The sequence below is a fragment of the Oncorhynchus mykiss genome, chromosome 8 (assembly GCF_057628025.1).
Source record: "Oncorhynchus mykiss isolate SJ-2025 chromosome 8, ASM5762802v1, whole genome shotgun sequence".
NCBI classification, from domain to species: domain Eukaryota; kingdom Metazoa; phylum Chordata; class Actinopteri; order Salmoniformes; family Salmonidae; genus Oncorhynchus; species Oncorhynchus mykiss.
Window position 1 is genome coordinate 10,902,279 of NC_143029.1, and position 26,878 is coordinate 10,929,156.

Consider the following 26,878-nt stretch of genomic DNA (forward strand, 5'->3'; position numbering starts at 1 on the left):
GCGCAGCAAAAGAGCTAATGATATGCCCTCCCTCCCATCGGCGCCAATAGTCTAAAGCCTAGATACAGTACATCTCCAGAACTCTGTTTGACAGTCGTCAGTGCGTTCTGCCTGACGCGCAGATAGTGGACTCAATCCATGATCAAAGGACCCTCCACGCGCAAAACATGTACTTTCTGTAAAATGTGAGGTTTCACGACTTAGTGTGATCATTTGAAAATGTTCCTACTTATTTGAATGCAATTTCACGCGATTGTCATTGTTTAGTTTTTTTTTGTTGCCGGAGATGGGGTGCGCAATATCAGGCTTGGTACCAAAACAAGTCGGGGACGTGATTGACGATGTTCCCATTGTGCATCTAACTGACGAGCACAAGGAGATAATCAAAGAGACGTGGAAAGTCATCCAAGAGAACATCGCGAAAGTTGGCATTATTATGTTTGTTGGGTGAGTACATTTTAACTGTAGCCTACGGGCTAAATTGGTTTCCATAGGTTTTAAGAAATTGCACTAAATCGAATGTCAAACATTGATTCGATTAATTCAAGTCATGAAATCTAACCCTCTTCTACTAGGTAATTGAACTGTTTTGTCATGAACATGAGTGGACACAGCAAAGGTGTCACTTCACTGGTGATTGTATAGAACGCATAGTCTTGTCAAAATTAAATCAAGTGATTGTATATGATCTTATACAATGGAAATACAACGCCCTCCACAAACGTTTGTGTTTTGGTCACGTTTTCCATGTTAGAAGCCTATGACCTATATTTATATAGCCTACATAATGTTCAACCATAGCCCTGTCTAATGAAATAAATGGATAGAGAAATAGTCTTACATGTCCACACAACCTTTAAACGAACACAAAACTATTGACAGTGGAACTCTGTTTAAGGTATCCTTCTTAAATTAAGCCATACAGAGTTGCCTACAATTCAAACGTTATCCTCCGGAAGAGGCAGAATATATATTACAGCAAACGTATGGCTAATAACTCCAATGTACTGATAGAGGACAAACCAATTTTGTTGCAGAGAATGTGTAAGGAAGGTAGCATCTTTATGAATGACATTGTAAACAACTACCGTAAAATGTTACACAAGCAATTAATCAAGGTGTATGGAGAAGTATGCCAATACAAAATTACAACCAACTCATCTCACCTCTGCCACAAGAATGGAAGAGGCAATTACTTACAAGAGAAAGAAATTAACTAGTTTGTCTGCCACCAATAACACATTTTAAATGGCTTACAATGACCAATATTGCCTAAATCCTAAAATGTATAATGTTCACTAACGTTAAAAGGTTTGACAACTAGGCCTACAGTCTTAGAAAAAAGGGTTCCAAATAGAACAAATAGTCCCCGTAGTAGAACCCTTTTTGGTTCCAGGTAGAACCAAAAAGGGTTCCAAAACGGTTCTTCGGCCGTCTCCATAGTAGAACCCTTTTTGGTTCCAGGTAGAACCATTTTCAGTTTCATGTAGAACCCTCTGTGGAAAAAGTTCTATATAGAACCCAAAATAGTTCTACCTGAAACCAAAAGTGTTTTTACCCGGAACCATAAAGGGTTATTCAAATTGTTCTCCTATGGTGACAGCTGAAGAACCCTTTTAGGTTCTAGATATAATGAATTTTTCTTAGAGTGTATGCCGCATAAAGAGATAGTTGGGAACAGATTTTTTTATGTCCCAATAACAAGGCATGATTGGCATCGGGGTTATAAACTGATATGTAAGACAACAATTGATCCTTTCATTTCTTTTCAATTTAAACTAGAATATTAAATTCTTGCTACAAAAAGAATGCTCAGTATATAGGGCATTGAGAGGATACCCCCTCAAATTAGTGGATTTGGCTATTTCAGCCACACCCGTTGCTGACAGGAGTCTAAAATCGAGCACACAGCCATGCAATCTCCATAGACAAACATTGGCAGTAGAATGGCACAAACTGAAGAGCTCAGTTACTTTCAACGTGGCACTGTCATAGGATGCCATCTTTCCAACAAGTCAGTTCGTAAAATGTCTGCCCTGCTAGAGCTGCCCCGGTCAACTGTAAGTGCTGTTATTGTGAAGTGAAATGTCTAGGAGCAACAACAACTCTGCCGCGAAGTGGTAGGCCACACAAGCTCACAGAACGGGACCGTCGAGTGCTGAAGCGCGTACAAATCTTCTGTCCTCGGTTGCAACACTCACTACCGAGTTCCAAATTGCCTCTGGAAACAACATCAGCACAAGAACTGTTCATCGCGAGCTTCAGGAAATTGGTTTCCATGGCCGAGCAGCCGCACACAAGCCTAAGATCACCATGCTCAAAGCCAAGCGTCGGCTGGAGTGGTGTAAAGCTTGCCACAATTGGACTCTGTAGCAGTGGAAATGTGTTCTCTAGAGTGATGAATCATGCATCACCATCTGGCAGTCTGACGGATGAATCTGGGTTTGGCGGATGCCAGGAAAACGCTACCAGCCCCAATGCATAGTGCCAACTGGTAGAGGAGGAATAGTGGTCTGGGCCTGTTTTTCATGGTTCAGGCTCCTTAGTTGCAGTGAAGAAAAATCTTATCGTTACAGCATATAATGACATTCTAGACGATTCTGTGCTTCCAACTTTGTGTCAACAGTTTGGGGAAGGACCTTTCCTGTTTCAGCATGACAATGCCCCTGTGCACAAAGTGAGGTTCATAAAGAAATTGTTTGTCGAGATCAGTGTGGAAGAACTTGACTAGCCTGCTCAACCCCATTGAATACCTTTGGGACGAATTGAAACGGCGACTGCAAGCCAGGCCAAATCACTCAACATCAGTGCCCGACCTCACTAATACTCTTGTGGCTGAATGGAAGTAAGTCCCCACAGCAATGTTCCAACATCTAGTGGAAAGCCTTTCCAAAAGAGTGGAGGCTGTTATAGCAGCAAAGTGGGGACCAACTCCATATTAATGCCCATGATTTTGGAATGAGATGGTCAACAAGCAGTTGTCCACATACTTTTGGTCATGTAGTGTAGATAAACAAATATATATTTTAGCTGTCACTGAGGACATTTGAAAATAGAACTTGAAGGCAACATACAATTTCATTTTTACTATGCTCCACTGCCCAGCCTCTGTCAAAATTGACCATGGTTATTGACTTTTGGCCTGGGGTCAAAGGTGATATTCAGATGGTGCTAGTGTCTTGTTGTCAAAAAAATCACTGTCTAACTGGTGGCATCCCATTGAATTATGGATTGAATGTCATGATGCATGGAAAACATTAATTTATCCTGCTCAAATAAGAACATGCTTATGTCCTACAGAAGGTGGGGTAAAATCCCATATAAATGTAGGTGTTAGCTTAATTTAAAACAAAATCAGATGTTATTTGTGCCATGCACTGAATACAACAGGTGTAGATCTTACAGTGAAATGCTTAAAGCAATTATTTTTGTATGTGCCCTTTACCTCTCTACCAACACCTATGTTGCCCCTATGTTAAAATACATACAGTAGGTGCCTGTTTACAATAGCTCAGGGTATGCAAATATTATCTTCAGTTATGATGGAATAAATGCAAAAATATGTTGTTTATTGCAGGAGCCAAGCATCAAAATACATTCTAATCAAATAATTGGTGGCTACCTTCTGAGTTTTCCTGGGCCCATATTTATAAAGCTACTCAGTGTAGACTGATGATCTAGGATCCATTAGAACATTTTGACCATAATGAATAAGATCACATGGACAGCAGAGACCTGATCCTGGATCAGCACTCCTTATCTGAGATACATTATGGTTTATAAAAGTTTTGCAAATCAAGTGCATTTTTTTGGTTTACTGGTTTGATATTTATACAGATAAATCTCCCTTCCTTTAATCGAAATTAAACAAGTACATTTAAAATCTATATACCTTCATGTTCACAAACATAATATTCTCATTCATATCGTCCTGTTCAAAATATTTGACTTGTCCAACATCACAATGCAAATCTCGACTGTATTCCACTGTCACGTTGTCAGTGGCAACCAACCTATCATTTAAACCATGATCTCTGTCTTCATAATACAACCAATTTCAAACCTCAAACCGAAATCTACCTCCCTCCCTACTGAAGTACCACTAAAAATAGAACTAACCCACTCCCCCTCTTTAAAAAAAACAACAACATTGATATGCAAATCTTCACTCCCTTTTCTCTACCTTTCAACGTTTACCATAGGTCTGTATCCCAAATGGCACCCTATTCTTTATAAAGTGCTCTGGACAAAAGTAGTGCACTATGTCTGGACGAGGGTGCCATTCAGGACATAGTCTGTCTGTTCCTAATGAGTCAATCAATGCAAAAAAGGGACAGGGAACGCAACCAATAAACTTCTTCTGAGGCCCATTTAAACCCCAAACACGAAGGCTGTGCTGATAAGGCTTTAACAGGCTATTTATCAGTGGCCCTCGCCATATCAGTTAGGCCTTTAATGGGCTCTGTCTGTGGACCGAGCTGTCAGCTGTGGCATGGGGCCTGCCACCACTGCCCGTTTTGGCACCAGTGTGATGTACCCATAGGTAAGTGTCATGCTATACATCCACACATTTAACAGGCTATTTATCAGTGGCCCTCGTCATATCAGTTAGGCCTTTAATGGGCTCTGTCTGTGGACCGAGCTGTCAGCTGTGGCATGGGGCCTGCCACCACTGCCCGTTTTGGCACCAGTGTGATGTACCTATAGGTAAGTGTCATGCTATACATCCACACATTGGGGGTTGTGGTGTTTGTGTATACTGGATTCTATAGAGGGGTAGAGGTGTACTGCAGAACGTTGAGAATTGTATTTTTTATGAGGCTAGAGATTGCAGCTTGAAAGATTGGTTGGTTGGTGGGTTGCCGGCTGACAACACGCGGCAATAAAGATGGTCATTTCGGCTACTGTCTTGAGATGTGGTACATCGGACAATATTATGCGTGAGAGGGCGAAGTGGAAAAAAATGTCTTTGCCTTTTTGGAGAAATCACATTTCTCAAACTTTGAAAAGTACTGATATCCATTGATGTCAGACAGTATAGGTGATGTATTGAGGATTCAAAATGACTTACCGTTCTAGTCTTAGATATAATATCAATCAAATTTAGCAACTCAAAGTGAGACTCCCAGTGTGGTTTTAAGTCAAATCTTCACAGGGACACCAAAACAGGTGTGAATTTAAAAAAAAACACTGTTCATCCAGAAAATCTCAAGTTATTCAATAAATTGAAACTAGTTCAGTGGAGTTTGCCCTCTCTTCCTCTCTCCCTGTAGTGCTGTACGAAAACAGATGCAAAAACGTGTCACGTGTGACGTCGCTGGATACAGACCTCGCTCTTCTTCGTTGCCAGTGAATTTATAACCGAACGTAGCAGTCAGAAGACAAACTCCTGAGCGGAGTTCCCACATCCGGTTTTCAGCTGAAAAATAGCTCAAGTTTAAAATGCTGTATCTCTGAAATCCGGAACGTACTTGTTGGCAACTATCATTATTTTATATAGCCGAATGCCGCAGTCGTGGAGATGGGTAATAACTGAGCATGGGCCCTCTCGGGGGAATCCCTGCTACGTAGAAATGGCACATTCTTCCCTTATTCACAGATGTAACTCTTTTTCAGCGGAGATGTGAAGACAGCGTTACCCATTAGTTATACAAAGTAAATAACAACCTACAAACCATGTCTGACGACCAAATACTCGCGAGTGATGAAGATGAAGAAAACTACTGGAGGGGCTCCGAAGTTATCGTCAAACCTTATTCATTTGAGCCTGAGTATTCAGACCAAGAATTGAGGCAAATTGAGGCCGCTCTAGGCTTTCAAAGCCGCAGCAGCAGCTGGACCACAGCCCCAACCCATCCCCAGGATCAACACAGAATGGTGGTGCAGCTGTGGCAGATGCACTCCAATGCCGACAGATGAATGTTTGTGCTGCATAGAATTCAAATGCGTTACTACAATTCTTACAGAAATGGAGCGACATAGTGATGAGGAGCAGTTTGTTTGGTTTTACAAGCACAGGGGATTTTTCTGCCCACATAAACTCTGGTGTCCTGAAGAAGAAAAAACAATCTGTATTCCATAAACTAATTAGAGATGCAACCCTGGGAAAAATCGACAGTTATCCAATGAGTAAATAGCTCAACTTTACTTTCTTGAATGATCGTATACCATAAACCTCTATGAGCATTACTGGGTTTACACTGAGTGTTCAAAACATTAGGAACACCTTCCTAACATTGAGTTGCACCCCCTTTTGCCCTCAGAACAGCTTCAATTCATCAGGGCGTGGACTCTACAAGGTGTCCTTTGGGTGGTGGACCATTCTTGACATACACAGGAAACTGTTGAGTGTGAAAAACCCAGAAGCGTTGCAGTTCTTGACAGACTCAAACCGGTGCACCATTCAAAGGAACTTCAATCTCTTGTATTGCCCATTCACCCTCTGAATGGCACACATACAGTACACAATCTCACAGGAGGTTGCTGACAGGAGAACAGCTATTAATCATTACCGGAACAGAGCAGATGGAATGGCATCAAACACCTGGAAACCACGTATTTAATGTATTTGATACCATTCCACTGATTCCGCTCCAGCCATTACCACGAGCCCGTCCTCCCCAATTAAGGTGCCACCATCCTTCTGTGCAATCCATGTCTCAATCATCTCAAGGCTTAAAAAACATTATTTAACCTGTTCTTTAACCTTTTTAACCTGTCCTATTCTGCAATGTATGGTGACACAATGTCTATTGTCTCCTCAACCCCCCTGTCATAAATAGATAAGGCACATACGCTAGCTTGTAGATCACCTATATGTCTACAAGAACACCTCGCACTTCAAGGATCAGGCTAAGCTTGCTTTGTCGCTTTCTCTTCTCAAACACGCGCCTTTGTTTTGGCACTGCGCCAGATCCAGGCCATGGAAATACAGTAGTAACAGCTGTATCTTCACATCCATCGCTTTTCTGTCCCCATCATTTCAGATGATCTCGTTCCTATGCATCGTCACTGAAGTGCTTGCTACACACACACAGGCGATGTAAGTTTGGCTGCAGGACTATTTACATCATATCTACCACTTTGAATTGCAACTAACCATCTATCTTATGCATCTCTCCATATGTTTTATTGGAAAACAGTGAAATGTGGTACCCTATTTCCTGCAGCCAGGGACCGATACCAGCTCGCTCTTACTGCCTTCTCTTTTGCCACTTTGCGTAACTAACTTTACCTGCGATATTTCTAACTCTTATCAACTTTCACACCAGCTCCTTCTCCCCACCCCCCAAAAAGTAATATGTGAAGCCAATCAAAGATGGGTAACCAAAAGTAACATGGGCTATATGTGAAAGTCAAAGTTTCACTTAAGTCTTCCATTTCAATCAATGCAGGACAAAGTGAAAACTGGATATGACACTTTCTCTCAAGCTGAAAAATGAACAATTGCAAAGTTGAGCTGTATTGTGTTAAGCCAAAAGCGGGCAAAAGAGAGGTGTTAGCCTGGATATCTGCCGAGGCCAGAGTTAACAGAGAGGCAGTGGTAGGAAATATTGAGTACTTGCAAAGGGTTTGCAAAAATAGAAAAAGGCGGGGTTACTGGGTAATTGAGTTCCGACGTACATATCGGGGCCTGTGTGATGCTGATCAAACAGAAGTGATGTAACAAACTCTTTGACAGTGCTGCAAACATAGAAAGAGGTCCTCAGAAATACCACGACGTAGATACAGAGTGTATGAGGGGATCAGTTAGAGCAAGGCACTAAGCTTCCTCACTCATTCATGACAAGCCAAGTTCCTCGCTACATCTATTGTCATTATATCACCAAAGACGAATGCCAACCTTAATGTAATCAACGGTTACGCTGCCTGACAAAAACTGCTGGCTGGGAAGAAAACATAAACAGAAGATCAATACACTTGAATAAATAGGTCAGTGGAAAAAGGTGTAAAATAGGAACTTGAAACAATCTGTTTTTACCTTAACCTGATCTTCTGCCATCATCATGAGACGAACCTCTGGATGAGTCACCTAGGTTGCGTTCCAAATGGCAACCTATTACCTATATGGACCAGAGCCCCATTTGTCAAAAGTAGTGCACTACGTAGGGAATAGAATGCCATTTGTTACGCATCCATAGAATCTTGTAACCAAACAAATGTGACTCGTGCTTGGTGTGAAGGACGTGCTTGGTCTGAAGGGCGTGCTTGAGTTCATTAGCAGAGGAAAGGTGGTGGTAAGCCCACCATGGCCTTTACAGCTTCAGCCCTCACAGCGCAGCACAGCAGGGCTTCTCTATAATGAGAGAAGATTTACCCAAGGGCCTTTTCTTCAGCACAATCAGGCCTATTCTAGTTTAAGGGTTATGGAAAGATTGTGTAGGGTCAAGTTCATGCTGAGCAATGTCAGTCAGAAGCTCCAATAATAGTAAACTGAGGGCTTTTTTTTTTTTAAAGAGGGTGTCATTTTGGCCCATTTGGTGTTTCAAACAACATTGTGTAGGATCACACTATTTGGAGCATTTCTTTTTTATAAAAAAAAAACGTGTTTAATATTATATGTAGAATATAAAGATCATGAATTGCCATATGAAATAAATTTTAACTAGACTGAGGGCCAGTCTTGGACCAGGCTACATTTGAATTTGAACTACACTAAAAAAGTGCAGGTTAATAATGAGGTTTGGACGTTTCCTCCCAAAACCATCGACAAGTGTACCCAACCCCATAACCCAATTTAAATTGATGTGATTAATCAATGTTATAGGGGGCGGAGGGTTACTTTGACACTCTTGTATGACTCGTCCCTGTGCCCAAGAACACTAAGGTAACCTGCCTAAATGACTACCGAACCGTAGCACTCACGTCTGTAGCCATGAAGTGCTTTGAAAGGCTGGTCATGGCTCACATCAACAAAAGGAACACCTATGTGAGAATGCTAGTCATTGACTATAGGTCAGCATTCAACACCATAGTGCCCTCAAAGCTCATCACTAAGCTAAGGACTCTGGGACTAAACACCTCCCTCTGCAACTGGATCCTGGACTTCCTGAAGGGCCGCCCCCAGGTGGTAAGGGTAGGTAACAACACATCCGCCACACTGATCCTCAACACAGGGCCCCTCAGGGGTGCGTGCTCAGTCCCTTCCTGTACTCCTTGTTCACTGATGACTGTATGGCCAGGCACGACTCCAACAACATCATCAAGTTTGTTGACAACACGAGTGGTAGGCCTGATCACCGACAACGATGCGACAGCCCATAGGGAGGAGGACAACAACCTCTCCCTCAACGTAATCAAGACAAAGGAGATGATTGTGGACTGCAGAAAAAAGAGGGCACACCCCCATTCTCATCGACAGGGCTGTAGTGGAGCAGGTTGCGAGCTTCATGTTCCTAGGTGTCCACATCACCAACAAACTATCATGGTCCCAACACACTAAGACAGTCATGAAGAGGGCACGACATAGCCTATTCCCCGTCGGGAGATTGAAAAGATTCGGCCTGGGTCCTCAGATCCTCAAAAGGTTCTACAGCTGCACCATTGAGAGCATCCTGGTTGCATCACTGCATGGAATTGCGACTGCTCGGCCTCAAGGCACTACAGAGGGCAGTGCAAAAGGCCCAGTACATCACTGGGGCAAAGTTTCCTGCTATTCAGGACCTCTATACCAGGCGGTGTCAGAGGAAGGCCCTAAAAATTGTCAAAGACTCCAGCCAAGCGAGCACCAAGTCTAGATCCAAGAGGCTTCTAAACAGCTTTTACCCCCAAGCCATAAGACTCCTGAACAGCCAATCAAAGGGCTATGCAGACCCCTCTTTTACGCTGCTGCTACTCTCTGTTATTATCTATGCATAGTCACTTTAACTTTACGTAAATGTACATATTACCTAGACTAACCGGTGCCCCTGCACATTGACTCTGTACTGGAACCCCCTGTATATAGCCTCCACATTGACTCTGTACTGGTACCCCATGTATAAAGCCTCCACATTGACTCTGTACCGGTACCCCCTGTATATAGCCTCCACATTGACTCTGTACCGGTACCACCTGTATATAGCCTCCACATTGACTCTGTACTGGTAACCCATGTATATAGCCTCCACATTGACTTTGTACCGGTACCCCCTGTATATAGCCTCAACATTGACTCTGTACTGGTACCCCATGTATAAAGCCTCCACATTGACTCTGTACTAGTACCCCCTGTATATAGCCTCCACATTGACTCTGAACCGGTACCCCCTGTATATAGCCTCCACATTGACTCTGTACCGGTACCCCCTGTATATAGCCTCCACATTGACTCTGTACCGGTACCCCCTGTATATAGCCTCCACATTGACTCTGTACTGGAACCCCCTGTATATAGCCTCCACATTGACTCTGTACTGGTACCCCATGTATAAAGCCTCCACATTGACTCTGTACCGGTACCCCCTGTATATAGCCTCCACATTGACTCTATACTGGTACCCCATGTATAAAGCCTCCACATTGACTCTGTACTGGTACCCCATGTATATAGCCTCAACATTGACTCTGTACTGGTACCCCATGTATAAAGCCTCCACATTGACTCTGTACTGGTACCCCCTGTATATAGCCTCCACATTGACTCTGAACCGGTACCCCCTGTATATAGCCTCCACATTGACTCTGTACCGGTACCCCCTGTATATAGCCTCAACATTGACTCTGTACCGGTGCCCCCTGTATGTAGCCTCCACATTGACTCTGTCAATGATTACGATGGGCAAAAGAACACAGACACTGGACAGAGGAACTCTGCCTAGAAGGCTAGTATCCAGGAGTCGCCTTTACTGTTGACGCTGAGACTGGTGTTTTGTGGGTACTATTTAATGAAGCTGCCAGTTGAAAACTAGACACTCTAATGTACTTGTCTTCTTGCTCAGTTGTGCACCGGGGCCTCCCACTCCTCTTTCTATTCTGGTTAGAGACAGTTTGCGCTGTTCTGTGAAGGGAGTAGTACACAGTGTTGTACGAGATCTTCACTTTTTTGGCAACTTCTCGCATAGAGTAGCCTTAATTTCTCAGAACAAGAATAGGCTAATGAGTTTTAGAAGAAAGTTCTTTGTTTCTGGAGATTTTGAGCCTGTAATCGAACCCACAAATGCTGATGCTCCAGATGCTCAACTGGTCTAAATAAGGCCAGTTTTGTTGCTTCTTTAATCAGAACAACAGTTTTCAGCTGTGCTAACATAATTGCAAAAGGGGTTTTCTAATGATCAATTAGCCTTGATAAAATGATCAACTTGGATTAGCTAACACAACGTGCCGTTGGAACACAGGAGTGATGGTTGCTGATAATGGGCCTTTGTATGCCTATGTAGATATTCCATTAAAAGAATCACCCCTTTCCAGCTATAATAGTCATTGTTACAGAACAATATATATATACTTCTATATATACACACACACAGTATATTTTTATTATTCACTATTAGGAGAGGTTAACCACTGGATAAAACACAAATGAACCCCATACAACATAGATTAGCCCCATGATAAAACATAGATTAGTCCCATGATAAAACATAGATTAACCCCATGATAAAACATAGATTAGCCCCATGATAAAACATAGATTAGCCCCATGATAAAACATAGATTAACCCCATGATAAAACATAGATTAGCCCCATGATAAAACATAGATTAGCCCCATGATAAAACATAGATTAGCCCCATGATAAAACATAGATTAACCCCATGATAAAACATAGATTAACCCCATGATAAAACATAGATTAACCCCATGATAAAACATAGATTAGCCCCATGATAAAACATAGATTAGCCCCATGATAAAACATAGATTAACCCCATGATAAAACATAGATTAACCCCATGATAAAACATAGATTAGCCCCATGATAAAACATAGATTAGCCCCATGATAAAACATAGATTAACCCCATGATAAAACATAGATTAGCCCCATGATAAAACATAGATTAACCCCATGATAAAACATAGATTAGCCCCATGATAAAACATAGATTAGCCCCATGATAAAACATAGATTAGCCCCATGATAAAACATAGATTAGCCCCATGATAAAACATAGATTAGCCCCATGATTAAACAGATTAACCCCATGATAAAACATAGATTAGCCCCATGATAAAACATAGATTAGCCCCATGATTAAACAGATTAGCCCCATGATAAAACATAGATTAACCCCATGATAAAACATAGATTAGCCCCATGATAAAACATAGATTAGCCCCATGATTAAACAGATTAGCCCCATGATAAAACATAGATTAAGCCCATAAAACATAGATTAGCCCCATGATAAAACATAGATTAGTCCCATGATAAAACATAGATTAACCCCATGATAAAACATAGATTAGCCCCATGATAAAACATAGATTAGCCCCATGATTAAACAGATTAGCCCCATGATAAAACATAGATTAGCCCCATGATAAAACATAGATTAGCCCCATGATAAAACATAGATTAGCCCCATGATAAAACATAGATTAAGCCCATAAAACATAGATTAGCCCCATGATAAAACATAGATTAGCCCCATGATAAAACATAGATTAGTCCCATGATAAAACATAGATTAACCCCATGATAAAACATAGATTAGTCCCATGATAAAACATAGATTAACCCCATGATAAAACATAGATTAACCCCATGATAAAACATAGATTGGACATCACTTCCAAAGCGCAGTTGTGCATTTGAAACCCATAAAGAACCACATCTGTATTTTCTCCACTGTGTTTTAATAGCCTACAGAGCAATGTTTGTGAATCTATTAAATCGCGACCTCGAGTGTGCTCACAAGTAGTGTCCGTTGTCATGGTAACAGGTTGTTTGAGACCCATCCAGAATGCAAAGACGTTTTCTTCCTGTTCCGAGACGTTGAAGACCTGGAGAGGCTGCGGAACAACAAGGAGCTACAAACTCACGGCCTACGGTCAGTGACACCCTTCGCCTCCTCCCTCAACCTCCTCCTATCTCCTTTCTCCCTCCTGCCATTCTACCTCCTACCTCTCACCCTCTCATCATCACCCGCTTGTCAGCTCCCAGATAAGCTCTGAGCACATCCAGAGACGCCAGTGTAGAAGCTGTGAGGACGGTGGGCCCCTTATTTCTTATTGTCTTGGTACATTGACAACACAGCCAACTAGATTCAGAGATGGGGTGAGTTGCACCAAGAGATTTTTTTTTTTTTTGTAGAGTAAATTAATAAGGTTGGGTCTAGGAAGCACAGCTGTTTGTTTGTTTATTGTGTATTGGGATCCCCATTAGCTTTTGCAGAGGCAGCAGCTATTCCTTCTGGGGTCCACGAACAACACAAAACATGACAAGCAACAATCACTGATAGACAAGGACAGTAACACACATTTATAATACAACGATGTACGAACAAAAAATTATACATACAATAAAACTACAAAATTGATGTGTGTGTTAGTGCGTCTGTGTGTGTTAGTGCGTCTGTGTGTGTTAGTGCGTCTGTGTGTGTTAGTGCGTCTGTGTGTGTTAGTGCGTCTGTGTGTGCGTGTTTGTTTGTGTGGTTAGAAGCTGGTTAGAATATGAGATAGCACTCCACAGACCACATGCACAGAATACCTTACTGCATTCACGTTGATAGCCAAGTTTACAATGTAGTATAACTAGTATAATCTCATGCAGCTTCGAGTGTCGTCATCGTCAAACAAATTGGTAAAATGGCACTGACGGATGACGCCTCGAGCTCATACAAAACATTGCAGGTTTCTACTTTTTCTAGCGTTTTTCCTCAAATTGTATTACTTGTTTTGTGCAATACTTCATAAACCCGGGCAGAACAATTGGAATATCAATCCCCACCGCTCCCCCCTCTGAGATGTTCACTGTACCGTGTAATTACAGCACACCTGCAACCCTGTACATGTGACTATTAAACTTTTAATCTAAATCTAATTTAATATGCCTGTTCTTGAGGTGAACGTGAGTGGACTGATATCACTTATCTTGTACATGCTGCAGCTCTGGCAAAAAGGAGACATTTAACCCAGTGTCTGTTGTCTACGTTCCCTCACAGCGACCCACAACACACCTCGCCTTCTAAAGCTCATGGCACTGACCTTACGCGAGGCATTAAATGGTTGCCAATGCTAACGCTGGAGCTAATTAAGCCACAGTGAGGGTTGTGGCTATTAATTCAGCAACAGGGTGCATCAGAATGTGACTAAACTAGAGGTTGACCGATTAATCAGAATGGCCGATTAATTAGGGCCGATTTCAAGTTTTCATAACAAACGTTAATCAGCATTTTTGGACACCGATTACAATGCACTCCACGAGGAGACTGCGTGGCAGTCTGACTACCTGTTATGTGAGTGCAGCAAGGAGCCAAGGTAAGGTGCTAGCTAGCATTAAACGTATCTTATAAAAACAATCAATCTTAACATAATCACTAGTTAACTACACATGGTTGATGATATTACTAGTTTATCTAGCATGTCCTGCATTGCATATAATCGATGCGGTGCCTGTTAATTTATCATTGAATCAAATCAAATCAAATTCATTTATATAGCCCTTCGTACATCAGCTGATATCTCAAAGTGCTGTACAGAAACCCAGCCTAAAACCCCAAACAGCAAACAATGCAGGTGTAGAAGCACGATGGCTAGGAAAAACTCCCTAGAAAGGCCAAAACCTAGGAAGAAACCTAGAGAGGAACCAGGCTATGTGGGGTGGCCAGTCCTCTTCTGGCTGTGCTGGGTGGAGAATCATAACAGAACATGGCCAAGATGTTCAAATGTTCATAAATGACCAGCATGGTCAAATAATAATAATCACAGGCAGAACAGTTGAAACTGGAGCAGCAGCACGGCCAGGTGTACTGGGGACAGCAAGGAGTCATCATGTCAGGTAGTCCTGAGGCATGGTCCTCAGGAATCATAGCCTACTTCGCCAAATGGGTGATTTAACAAGCGCATTTGTGAAAAAAGCACTGTCGTTGCACCAATGTGTACCTAACCATAAACATCAACACCTTTCTTAAAATCAATACACAAGTATATATTTTTAAACCTGCATATTTAGTTAATATTGCCTGCTAACATGAATTTCTTTTAACTAGGAAAATTGTGTCACTTCTCTTGCGTTCTGTGCAACAGAGTCAGGGTATATGCAGCAGTTTGGGCCGCCTGGCTCGTTGCGAACTGTGTGAAGACTACTTATTCCTAACAGCCAACTTCGCCAAACGGGGGGATGATTTAACAAAAGAGCATTTGCGAAAAAAGCACAATCATTGTACGAATGTACCTAACCCTAAACATCAATGCCTTTCTTAAAATCAATACACAGAAGTATATTTTATTAAACCTGCATATTTAGTTTTAAAAAATCCAGGTTAGCAGGCAATATTAAACTAGGGAAATGGTGCCACTTCTCTTGCGTTCATTGCACGCAGAGTCAGTGTATATGCAACAGTTTGGGCTGCCTGGCTCGTTGCGAACTAATTTGCCAGAATTTTACGTAATTATGACATAACATTGAAGGTTGTGCAATGTAACAGGAATATTTAGATTTATGGATGTCACCCATTAGTTAAAATACGGAACGGTTCCGTATTTCACTGAAAGAATAAACGTTTTGTTTTCGAAATTATAGTTTCCTGATTTGACCATATTAATGACCTAAGGAAGCTATACTGTTACACTGGCAATACTAAAATGCCTATAAGAACATCCAATAGTCAAAGGTATATGAAATACAGATGGTATAGAGAGAAATAGACCTATAATTCCTATAATAACTGCAACCTAAAACTTCTTACCTGGGAATATTGAAAACTCATGTTAAAAGGAACCACCAGCTTTCATATGTTCTCATGTTCTGAGCAAGGAACTTAAATGTTAGCTTTCTTACATGGCACATATTGCATTTTTACTTTCTTCTCCAACACTTTGTTTTTGCTTTATTTAAACCAAATTGAACATGTTTCATTATTTATTTGAGGCTAAATTGATTTTATTGATGTATTATATTAAGTTAAACTAAGTGTTCTTTCAGTATTGTTGTAATTGTCATTATTACAAATAAATAAACAAACAAAAAATTGTCCGATTAATCGGTATCGGCTTTTTTTGGTCCTCCAATAATCGGTATCCGAGTTGAAAAATCATAATCGGTCGACCTCTAGACTAAACACACACGGATGAAAGCTATGTTTGCTACCTCCAGCGTCAACTTCAGTTGCTTCTTAGTATGACATGTTTTTAAAGGCTCTCTGGTCTCTTTCTTTGACAGGTAGAAAATCTCTTATTTTCTTGACTGTCTATTCTAAAGTACTCAGACTATGACTTGGTGGCATGGATACTGAAGAGTTCCTTGAGATCTTCTGATGATGAAATATTTCTGATAGCTCGGTTAATTGAAGCATGGTGCTGGCATGGGGAGGGGAGGGGGGGGGGGGGGCATGTAATGTAATTAGCTACATTCAAGTCTTTATCTTACAACCTAGACATGTGTACTGTGTATTTACCTATTTAGTTGTAACTGCTGGAGAGCATGGTGCATCTAACCTGACCAGCATTATCATGAGGTACACTTGGTGCCTTCAGGAACACAAACACATGAGTGTCTGCACTAGTCAATCAGTTGCTAATGCCATAAAACTAAACAGATGTCTCATTCTCCCTTCCATAAATTTCCCTTTAGCTAACAACACAGAAGCTTGCTACTTTGCATTGACCGATGTCACAGTTCGACTGTGTTAGTGTCTGTCTTTCTACATCTGATCCTGTCTACCTCTGACAATGGCGTTTTGTTCCATGTCTTGAAGGATAATGCACTTCATTGAGAAAAGCGTGGCCAGACTTAATCAGATGGAACGACTGGACCAACTGATCCTAGATCTGGGCAAAAGCCACTATCGTTACAACTCCCCTCCGAAGTACTACATGGTAGGTGTTCAGTCTGTCCTACTCTGTAGGTTTTCTGGCTAATGTAATCTTGTCCACGTGATCTTGTTCCTTTATGATCTTAAAGGCAAAACTAATCCTAGATCAGCACTCAAAATATTCCATGACTAGGAAATACGGTTCCAGTACTACCTTTGCTTAACAACAGAACGTGGACTTTCACAGAACAATCATCACCACAGGACTAGGGATGTGTGGAGATTTTCTTGGAATCCATCCAGCTTTAATCTTCTCTGTCTAGATAATAACTGCATGATAACGTAATGGAAAATCTGGCTTGCTATTTTGCTGGATGTTGGATCATCAGATAATTCTGAGTCTATTGCTCTCTGTTTATCAAACATTTATGACCTTCCAGGGCCCTAATTATGTCCTTTGGGTTTATTCCAGTACGTGGGGGCAGAGTTTATTCGAGCCGTCCAGCCAATCCTGAAGGACAACTGGACCTCAGAAGTGGAGGAGGCTTGGAAGGTAAACAGTTGATGGGAACATTCCCATCCTAGCTAACAACCATGGTGTGACGATGACCATGAGCCTTTATCTATGTGGAGAAGCTATTTAACGGTTAAAACACTACTTTATAAGGCCTTAAAAGGTCCATCTGGGATTGGGACATGCAGTTTTGGACTTTTAAATTAAATACAGTTTATTTAGCCATTGATTCTTGAAAAAATATAACATATTCATGCCTCATAGGCTTAGTTCAACTGTCTTAGTTCAACTGTACCCCATCAGAACCCAAAATATAAGCTTGCTTTACTCAATTTGTAAACAATGTAATTGTGAAGACTATAGCTTTAAAATGGGTTTCAACCATAGAGATCCTATTAAATGACATGTAATTAATTGTTTAAAACTATAATTTTGATTGCATGGATCGTCTGTCCTTGTATACATAGCTCATTTCTTCTGCTCTATCTCTCAGCCGTTTACCCAACAAAGTAGCAGGGCGTCAGCTTTGTGGTTGTTTGAGTGCCAGATTGCCCTTTTAAAAATACAAAATATTACACAATTATTTTCTAACTATTTGTACTGGATTATGGGTAATTCAGTAACGTTGCAACAATGGTTATTGACATGTGCGTAGTTGTAGAATATAGTGGTAAATATACCCTCCCCATTTCGGCCTGTTTGCTTCCATTTGGTTTCTAGTGAATACACCAGTATCGGGGCGGCAGGGTAGCCTAGTGGTTAGAGCGTTGGACCGGAAGTAACCGGAAGGTTGCAAGTTCAAATCCCCAGGTACAAGGTACAAGGTATCTGACAAGGTACAAGGTATCTGACAAGGTACAAGGTATCTGACAAGGTACAAGGTATCTGTCGTTCTGTCCCTGAACAGGCAGTTAACCCACTGTTCCTAGGCTGTCATTGATAATAAGAATTTGTTCTTAACTGACTTGTCTAGTTAAATAAAGGTAAAATAAAATTACAAAATACACCAGTAGAGGCTGCTCAGGGGAGGACGGCTTGTAATAATGACTGGCATGGAGCAAATGGAATGGGATCAAACACATACAAACCATGTGTTTGTTACCATTCTGCCGCTCCAACCATTACCACGAGCCCGTCTAAGGTGCCACTAACCTCCCATGGAACCTGCTTTTCAGCACATCTGTAGGAAAAGACTCAAAGCAATCTTTTCACCCAGAAAACATTTCAAACTGGTTGATTGCTGAATACATGTGCCATTCGCCCACTGTCCTACAGTGTTAAGTATATACTCTGAAGAGCTGTGGTGCTTGTTGAAAGTGCAATAGTATCATTTAATGCTGCAATGTGTAACTTTTTGGGCAACTCGACCAAATTCACATAGAATGTGAGTTTTATGCCAGCCTCATTGAAAGAAAGTCTAAGAAGTGGTATGTGTTCTATGTGTTCTATTTCTATGCTTCCCATTCTTACATTTTGTTTTTGCATCTTTTACTTTCAATTTTGTACACCAGCTTCAAACAGCTGAAAATACAATATTTTGGGGTTATTGAAAAGAACGGTTTAGACGGTTCAATGATTCTTTACACCATTTTTGTTTTGTTACATAAACTGAAATTAGGGGACTTTACAAATTATTGCTACCAGGAAATGGTGGAGTTTCTGCATATTGTACTTAGCACAGGAAAGACATACAGTATGACAGTGACCTCTAGTGGATTGACTACATAAATTGTAGGCAATGTGAATTGTGAATGACGGTTTAATATTTTTCTAAAAATCTACACATTTTCCTTCCCGAGAAAATTGCAAGAAATGACCAGGCATCCCAGTATTCCTGTTCAAACCGGAAGTGCTATTTAAAAGCATATAATACCAGTGAAAAAAATCAGGCATGATTATACGGGGCTCCCAAGCGGCACAGTGGTCTAAGGCACTGCATCTCAGTGCTAGTGGTGTCACTACATTCCCTGGTTCGATTCTAGGCTGTATCACAACCTGCTGTGATTGCAAGTCCCATAGGGCGGCGCACCTTGGCCCAGCGTCGTCCGGGTTAGGGTTTGCCTGGGGTAGGCTGTTATCGTAAATAAGAATTAGTTCTTAACTGAATTGCCTAGTTAAATAATAAAATATCACTGTAAATGGATAAATATACACATTAATGTAATGGTTTCTTGTTGAAATTGTTGTAAGTTCTCTCCATCTCACCACACTATTTCGTTGATGTAGCCTACTTTAATGTATGGCCTATGAAGCACTGTTGGCCAACTGGTGAAATATTATGAGGTTATTACAGTCAAGTGAAAATTTGATTAGTTTTAGCCTAGCAGAGATTCAGCACCGTGGACAGTGCTGGGGTTGATCAATTGCCCTTGAATCTAAACCCGCCGTGCGCTCGCTTTTGTTAGTGTAACATCATGAAACAATGTTGCACATCCAGCTAGTTTGGAGTTTTGAACATAGCCGTGGGATGTAGGGGTGCTGAGGGTGCTGCCGAACCCCCTGAATAATTACAATCCAAATTAAACAAATGTTCTCACAAAAGCAGTGCACCGTTCCTGTATTAGCGGACCGATATAGCCGTCTGTAGCGCAAGCTAAACAAATGATCTGCTGAGTCCCCCTCTCATCCACTTACCTCACTATGTTGGGGGTGTAGGCCTGCATGTCAGAACAATCCTACACTTCCTCGAACCACCGGAACATGTTATTGTTGTCGCTTGTAGATTTTGCATTCTGCCTCGGTGCCATTTCTTTTAGTGAAGCTTTGCCACACAGCAGAAGTGTAGAGGAATGAAACGTTGATGATCAGCAGATCAGAGACGGCTGTAGTAGAGAAGCCACATTTAAACATGACATATAAGTTAACAGCTTCATTTCACGTCACACATTTCACAACACAACACTTACATTTCACAACACTTAACAATTATTTATCTCAGGAAACAGGTTTCTCCGTAGCCCGGTTCCCGTTATTAAACCAGTGAATATGGTTGTAGGCCCACAGTTATCTACTTTAGCTATCTCCTTTTCTCCATATCCATTTACCAACCGCAACTCACTATGAGAAAAAAAATTTCACCACTTAGTCTCACAGGCATACAATGTCACCTCTGTAAGCTATTTACCAGATGTAACACACTAATAGCATAAATGTACACCACTGTGGTCGTGTCTACACGCTTACATGCGACTTCTGCTATCAGAATACAAAGATCGCATTGAAAAGACGGGTCTAGATGCACAAAAGTCGCTTTGTGGACTGTTTGTGTTCAGATCAAGCTGACCACTTCAGGAGGTGGTCAGGGATGCATTGTGTGTGAATTTATTATTTGATCCTGCTGGTCATCTATGAACATTTTGAACATCTTGAAGATCGATCTGGCTTTAATGGCCATGTACTCTTATAAATCTCCACCAGGCAGAAGAGGACTGGCCACCCCTCAGAGCCTGGTTCGTCTCTAGGTTTCTTCGTAGGTTCCTGCCTTGCTATGGAGTTTTTCCTAGCCACCGTGCTTCTACATCTGCATTGCTTGCTTGCAGTGGGCAGCGTCATCAGCACTCCTCGCACAAGTCTCCTAAAAACTTCTTTTTTTGGGACTGAACAGCACATTTTCATTATAACATTGAAGGAAATATGTTCCTAGTGTGTGAGGAACATGTTTGCTGGCCTCATAAAAATGTTTTTTTGATTGGCTAGAGTAAGGCTAAACCGTTTGCAATCTCTTTAGCGTTCGTTGAAAGCTTGCTGGCTAGCTACAGAGGTTAGCTTTGCTAGTTAGCTACAGTATTTAGCTACTGCCATAAGTTGTTGTTGTGTTACTATCATATTTGGCCTATTCCACCATTTGTAGAATGCATTCTGCCATTTGAATATAGAGTGGGGATAAAGAATCACACTGTGGACTCGGTAGACACATCTAAATGTCCGTGTAGACATTCGGAATACCATGATCAGAACTCTATGATCAGAATACTATGATCAGAATACTATGATCAGAATACCATGATCAGAACTCTATGATCAGAATACTAAAGCTGTATGAACTGTCAAGTCTAGACACAGCCTTGGATCAGGAAAGGTCCTATCACAAAACACCTGGGCCTGAATAGCTTTAGGCTAGGGAATGATGGATGAAATTATACAAGATAGGCATCTTCAGACATAGACCATGCATCCACATGATGCTTCTGGAATTTCAATTAGCACTTGAGACTGAATTTGTACTGTACTTGCTCTTGTCTCAACCAATGAAATAGAGACAGAAAGACACCATTTAGCAACACAATTACACTGAACAAAAATCTAAACTCAATAGGTAAAGTGTTGGTCCCATGTTTCATGAGCTGAAATAAAATATCCCAGAAATGTTCCATACGCACAAAAAGCTTATTTCTCTCAAATGTTGTTCACAAATTTGTTTACATCCCTGTTAGTGAGCATTTCTCCTTTGCAAAGATAATCCATCCACCTGACAGGTGTGACATATCAAGAAGCTGATTAAGCAGCATGGTCATTACACAGGTGCACCTTGTGCTGGGAACAATAAAAGGATATTTTAAAATGTGCAGTTTTGTCACACAACACAATGCCACAGATGGCTCAAGTTGAGGGAGCGTGCAATTGGCATTCTGACTGCAGGAATGTCCACCAGAGCTGTTCCCAGAGAATTATAATGTTAATTTCTCTACCATAAGCCACGTCATTTTAGAGAGTTTGACAGTACGTCCAACCGGCCTCAAAACTGCTGACCAAGTGTAACCACCCCAGCCAAGGACCTCCACATCCAGGATCGTCTGAGACCAGCCACTCGGACAGCTGATGAAACTGTGGGTTTGCACAATTGAAGAATTTCTGCACAAACTGTTAGAAACTGTCTCAGGGAAGCTCATCTGTCAGCTCATCATCCTCACCAGGGTCTTGACCTGACTACAGTTCGGCGTCGTAACCGACTTCAATGGGAAAATTCTCACCTTCGATGACCACTGGCACACTGGATACTTATGGTATGGGCAGACATATGCTACAGACAACGAACACAATTGCATTTTATCGATGCCAATTTCAGATACCGCAATGAGATCCTGAGGCCCATTTTTGTGCCATTCATCTAACGCCATCACCTCATGTTTCAGCATGATAATGCACGGCCCCATGTCGCAAGGATCTGTACACAATTCCTGGGAGGTGAAAATGTTCCAGTTCTTCCATGGCCTGTATACTCACCAGACATGTCACCCATTGAGCATGTTTGGGATGCTCTGGATTGACGTAGACGGCAGTGTGTCTAGCAACTTTACATATCCATTGAAGAGGAGTGGGACAACACTCCACAATCAACAGCCTGATCAACTCAATGCGAAGGAGATGTGTCACGCTGCATGTAGCAAATGGTGGTCACACCAGATACTGACTGGTTTTCTGATCCACGCCCCTACCTTTTTTAAAGATACTGTATCTGTGACCAACAGATGCACATCTGTATTCCCAGTCATGTGAAATCCATAGATGAGAGCCTAATTAATTTATTTCAATTGGCTGATTTCCTTCTATGTAAAATCTTTGAAATTGTTGGATGTTGTGTTCAGTGTATACTGTAATATCTTGAATAGGCTGAGCCCAGGCTTTTATCTCCAGGATGTTTAAGGCCCTTGCCCTTGCATTTTTTTCATAGTTGCAGGCCTTTATCAGCTTGGCATTTAGCTATAAGGGCACATTTGTAATCCAGCAGAGTTGTGCTGAAAACATGTTGCCAGTGTGATGTTCTATTTTTCTGTGTTGTTATTCACTAAGTAAAAGGCTTTCTAAGCTTTTTGTCTCCATTAACAAGAGCACCAGGAACATCCAGGGAAAACTGAAAGCCCTGAGCATATTCAATGTTGTGCTGTGTTAATGGGACAACAGAGAGATGTTCCGTTTTTGACTCAAATTCATTCGGACATCTCAAAAGGACTGCCATGTATACTGTATACCAGTGGTTCCCAACCTTTTTCGGTTACTGTGCCACCAACTGATTTTTGCTCTGCCCAGAGTACACCTGAAGTAACCCCTCATGTGCATTTTATCAGTAAGCCTATGGTCTCATGAGTCTTCTCATGTACCCCCTGTGGATAGGACAAGTACCCCCAGGGTCCTAGTACCCCTGGTTGGGAACCATTGCTGTATTTACCCTACAATAGAGCAGTAGATGTCTATTCCATGTCTTATGTGTTGACCTTCATGTTGTCCCACAGACGTTGTTCCTGTACATCACCAGTATCATGAAGCAAGGCTATGTGGAAGAGGAGAAGAACCAGAGGAACACCATGGCCAACTCCAGGAGAGAGAGACCAGAGAAGAGGCTCAATGTCATCTAGGAGCAGCCTACTCTCCAGTCAACTTGTACAGTGCATTCGGGAAGTATTCAGACCTCTGGCCTTTTTCCACATTGTGTTTCGTTACAATGGATTAAATAAATAAAAACATATCATAAATCTGCTAACAATACCCCATAAGGACAAGGCAGAAACCGGTTTAGAACTTTGAAAATGTATTTAGTAAAACAGAAATACCTTTACGTAAGTATTCAGACCCTTTGCTATGAGACTCGAAATTGAGCTCGGGTGCATCCTGTTTCCAATGATCATCCTTGAGATGCTTCTACAAATTGAAGTCCACCTGTGGTAAATTCAATTGATTGGACATGATTTGGAAAGACACACACCTGTCTATATAAGTTCCCACAGTTGACAGTGCATGTCGGAGCAAAAACCATGCCATGAGGTCGAAGGAATTGTCCGTTGAGCTCCGAGACAGGACTGTCCTTAGGCACAGATCTGGGGAAGGGTACCAAAAAAGCTTTAAAGGTCCCCAAGAACACAATAGCCTCCATCATTCTTTAATGGAAGAAGTTTGGAACCACCAGGACTCTTTGTAGAGATGACTGCCCGGCCAAACTGAGCAATCGGGGGAGAAGGGCCTTAGTCTGGGAGGTGACCAAGAAACCCGATGGTCACTCTGACAGAGCTCCAGAGTTCCTCTGTGGAGATGGGAGAGCCTTCCAGAAGGACAACCATCTCTGCAGCACTCCACCAATCAGGCCTTTATGGTAGAGTGGCCAGACAGAAGCCACTCCTCAGTAAAAGGCACATGACAGCCTGCCGGATTTTGCGAAACGGCACCTAAAGGACTCTCAGACAATGAGAAACAAGATTCTCTGGTCTGACGAAACCAAGATAGAACTCTTTGGCCTGAATGCGAAGCGTCACGTTTGGAGGAAACCAGGCACCATCCCAACTGTGAAGCATGGTGGTGACAGCATCATGCTGTGGTTATTTTTTCAGCGGTAGAGACTGGATGACTAGCCAGGATCGAGGGAAAGATGAACGAAGCAAAGTACAGAGAGATCCTTGATGAAAACCTGCTCCAGAGCGCTCAGGACCTCAGACTGGGGCGAAGGTTCACCTTCCAACAGGACAACAACCTTAAGCACACAGCCAAGACAACGCAGGAGCGGCTTCGGGACAAGTCTCTGAATGTCCTTGAGTGGCTCAGCCAGAGCCCAGACTTGAACCCAATCGAACATCTGTGGAGAGACCTGAAAATAGCTGTGCAACAACGTTCCCCATCCAACCTGACACAGCTTTAGAGGATCTGCAGAGAAGAATGGGAGAAACTCCCCAAATACAGCTGTGCCAAGCTTGTAGTGTCATAACCAAGAACAAGGGTGTAATTGCTGCCAAATGTGCTTCAACAAAGTACTGAGTAAAGGGTCTGAATACTTATGTAAATGTTTTAGTTTTTTATTTTTAATAAATTTGCTAAACATTCTATGGGCTATTGTGTATAGATTGATGAGGGTGGAAAAAACAATTGAATCCATTTTAAAACAAAGCTGTAACAAAGTAACAAAATGTGGAAAAAGTCAAGGGGTCTGAATACTTTCCGAATGCACTGTATATGGATTCATTAAGACTCAAGTAAAGCATAGGCCAACACTACCAGGGTCGTATTCATCAGGGCATCCAATAGAAAATGTTTTGAAATGTTTCGCAATGAAAAATTAAAATGAGTGTTTCCTATTGGACAAGTCCCAGGAAATCCCTGCATATTTCAGTCCGTTTTCTTAAATTTTCTGCCTAATGATTATTACCCAGATGTCTGCTAGATGGTGCGTTCAAGACAACTGGGAATGAATAAAAAACAAGCTCAGACTGGGATTTTTTTTGCCGTCAGTGATCTTCAGGTTGGAGAAGTCAGAGCTCAGGGATGATAATTCCGATTGGATGCGTTGGGTGTCTGAGAGATTATAGCCTCTAATTATTTAACCATGAATGTGCACTTTTCAAAATATATCTCCAGTCAACGTTGTTGCTAGCACGTGCACCCAAAATATAGCGTACCCTCTGGGTTAACTTGGTTTGAGTTTACGAAAACAGGTTTAATACGACTACTAGTGTCATCCCAGATGAGGAATAATATTTTGGAGCATGTGTAATGTTGCCAAAGTACAAAGTAATTACACACGCACTCTACACACAAATACACATGGATTTTGTATTGTAGATATGTGATAGTAGAGTAGTGGCCTGAGGGCACCCACTTAATGTGTTGTGAAAAGTGTTATGAAATGTAAAAGTCATGTAATATTTGTAATTGTATAGAACTGCCTTAATGTTGCTGCACCCCAGGAAGAGAATGGGATCCTTAATCAATACAAATGACTAGTTGTTACACAGGAGTTAGCTAGTTAAAATGAGGTGTATCTTGAGGAGTAATTACTTGTAATTAATGTTTACTTACACAGTACATTAATCGTTCTGACAACCTTGCCATCATTTTTTACGTTTCTGGAAGTGCCATCCAAGTCAGACAATAAACACACTAGTGCACCATAGAGTACATTATTTTCTTTAGAACTATAGAGGAGGAGAAGTAAAAGTAGTAAATTAAGTAGTACTTAAAGATTTGTGTAATTTCAGCCAGTAGTTTTGAAAGTGGAGCTCATGAGCCAAAAAGTGGTTCCCGTTATTTGTGTACTACGTCATCAATGTCGTATGATGTGTTACGTCCTGCAAAAAAATAAATAATAAATAAGAATAATAATTGTGTTTGTGCAATTAGTATGATAAGTCATAAATCAAATTTGTGCTATACTGTATGTTATACATTTGTTGTGCTTAAAATCCTGTAGTGCATTTTTAAGTCCCCGGTACTTTAGTTTACACCACTACCGAAAGCATCCAAACACCATGTTGCAGCCTGCATAAACATGATATGCGTTAGCCAACTGAGAACCGATCTCCTCATTGACACAACTCTGCTTACATCGCCAGGTAGTAAGTTAACTGTGACAAAGGTTGGGATCCCTTGTGCATGCGCTGGGTGTCTGAGTGATTATAGCCTATGTTTAAAAGTCTCTCATTAATTAGCCACGAATGTGCACTGTTCAAAATATATCACCAGTCAACGTTGTTGCTAGCACTTGCCCC

The 26,878-nt window shown here is 41.5% G+C and overlaps 1 protein-coding gene across 1 annotated transcript; it reads left to right on the plus strand.

Annotated features, from left to right (window-relative positions):
• The first annotated feature begins 45 nt into the window (after positions 1-45).
• On the plus strand, positions 46-26,489 carry LOC110529354 (neuroglobin). Its single transcript, XM_021611492.3, has 5 exons — positions 46-447; positions 12,866-12,973; positions 16,841-16,961; positions 17,370-17,450; positions 23,642-26,489. The coding sequence occupies exons 1-5, from the start codon at positions 287-289 to the stop codon at positions 23,762-23,764; spliced, it is 594 nt and encodes a 197-aa protein (XP_021467167.2). The 5' UTR covers positions 46-286; the 3' UTR covers positions 23,765-26,489.
• The last annotated feature ends 389 nt before the right edge of the window (positions 26,490-26,878 follow it).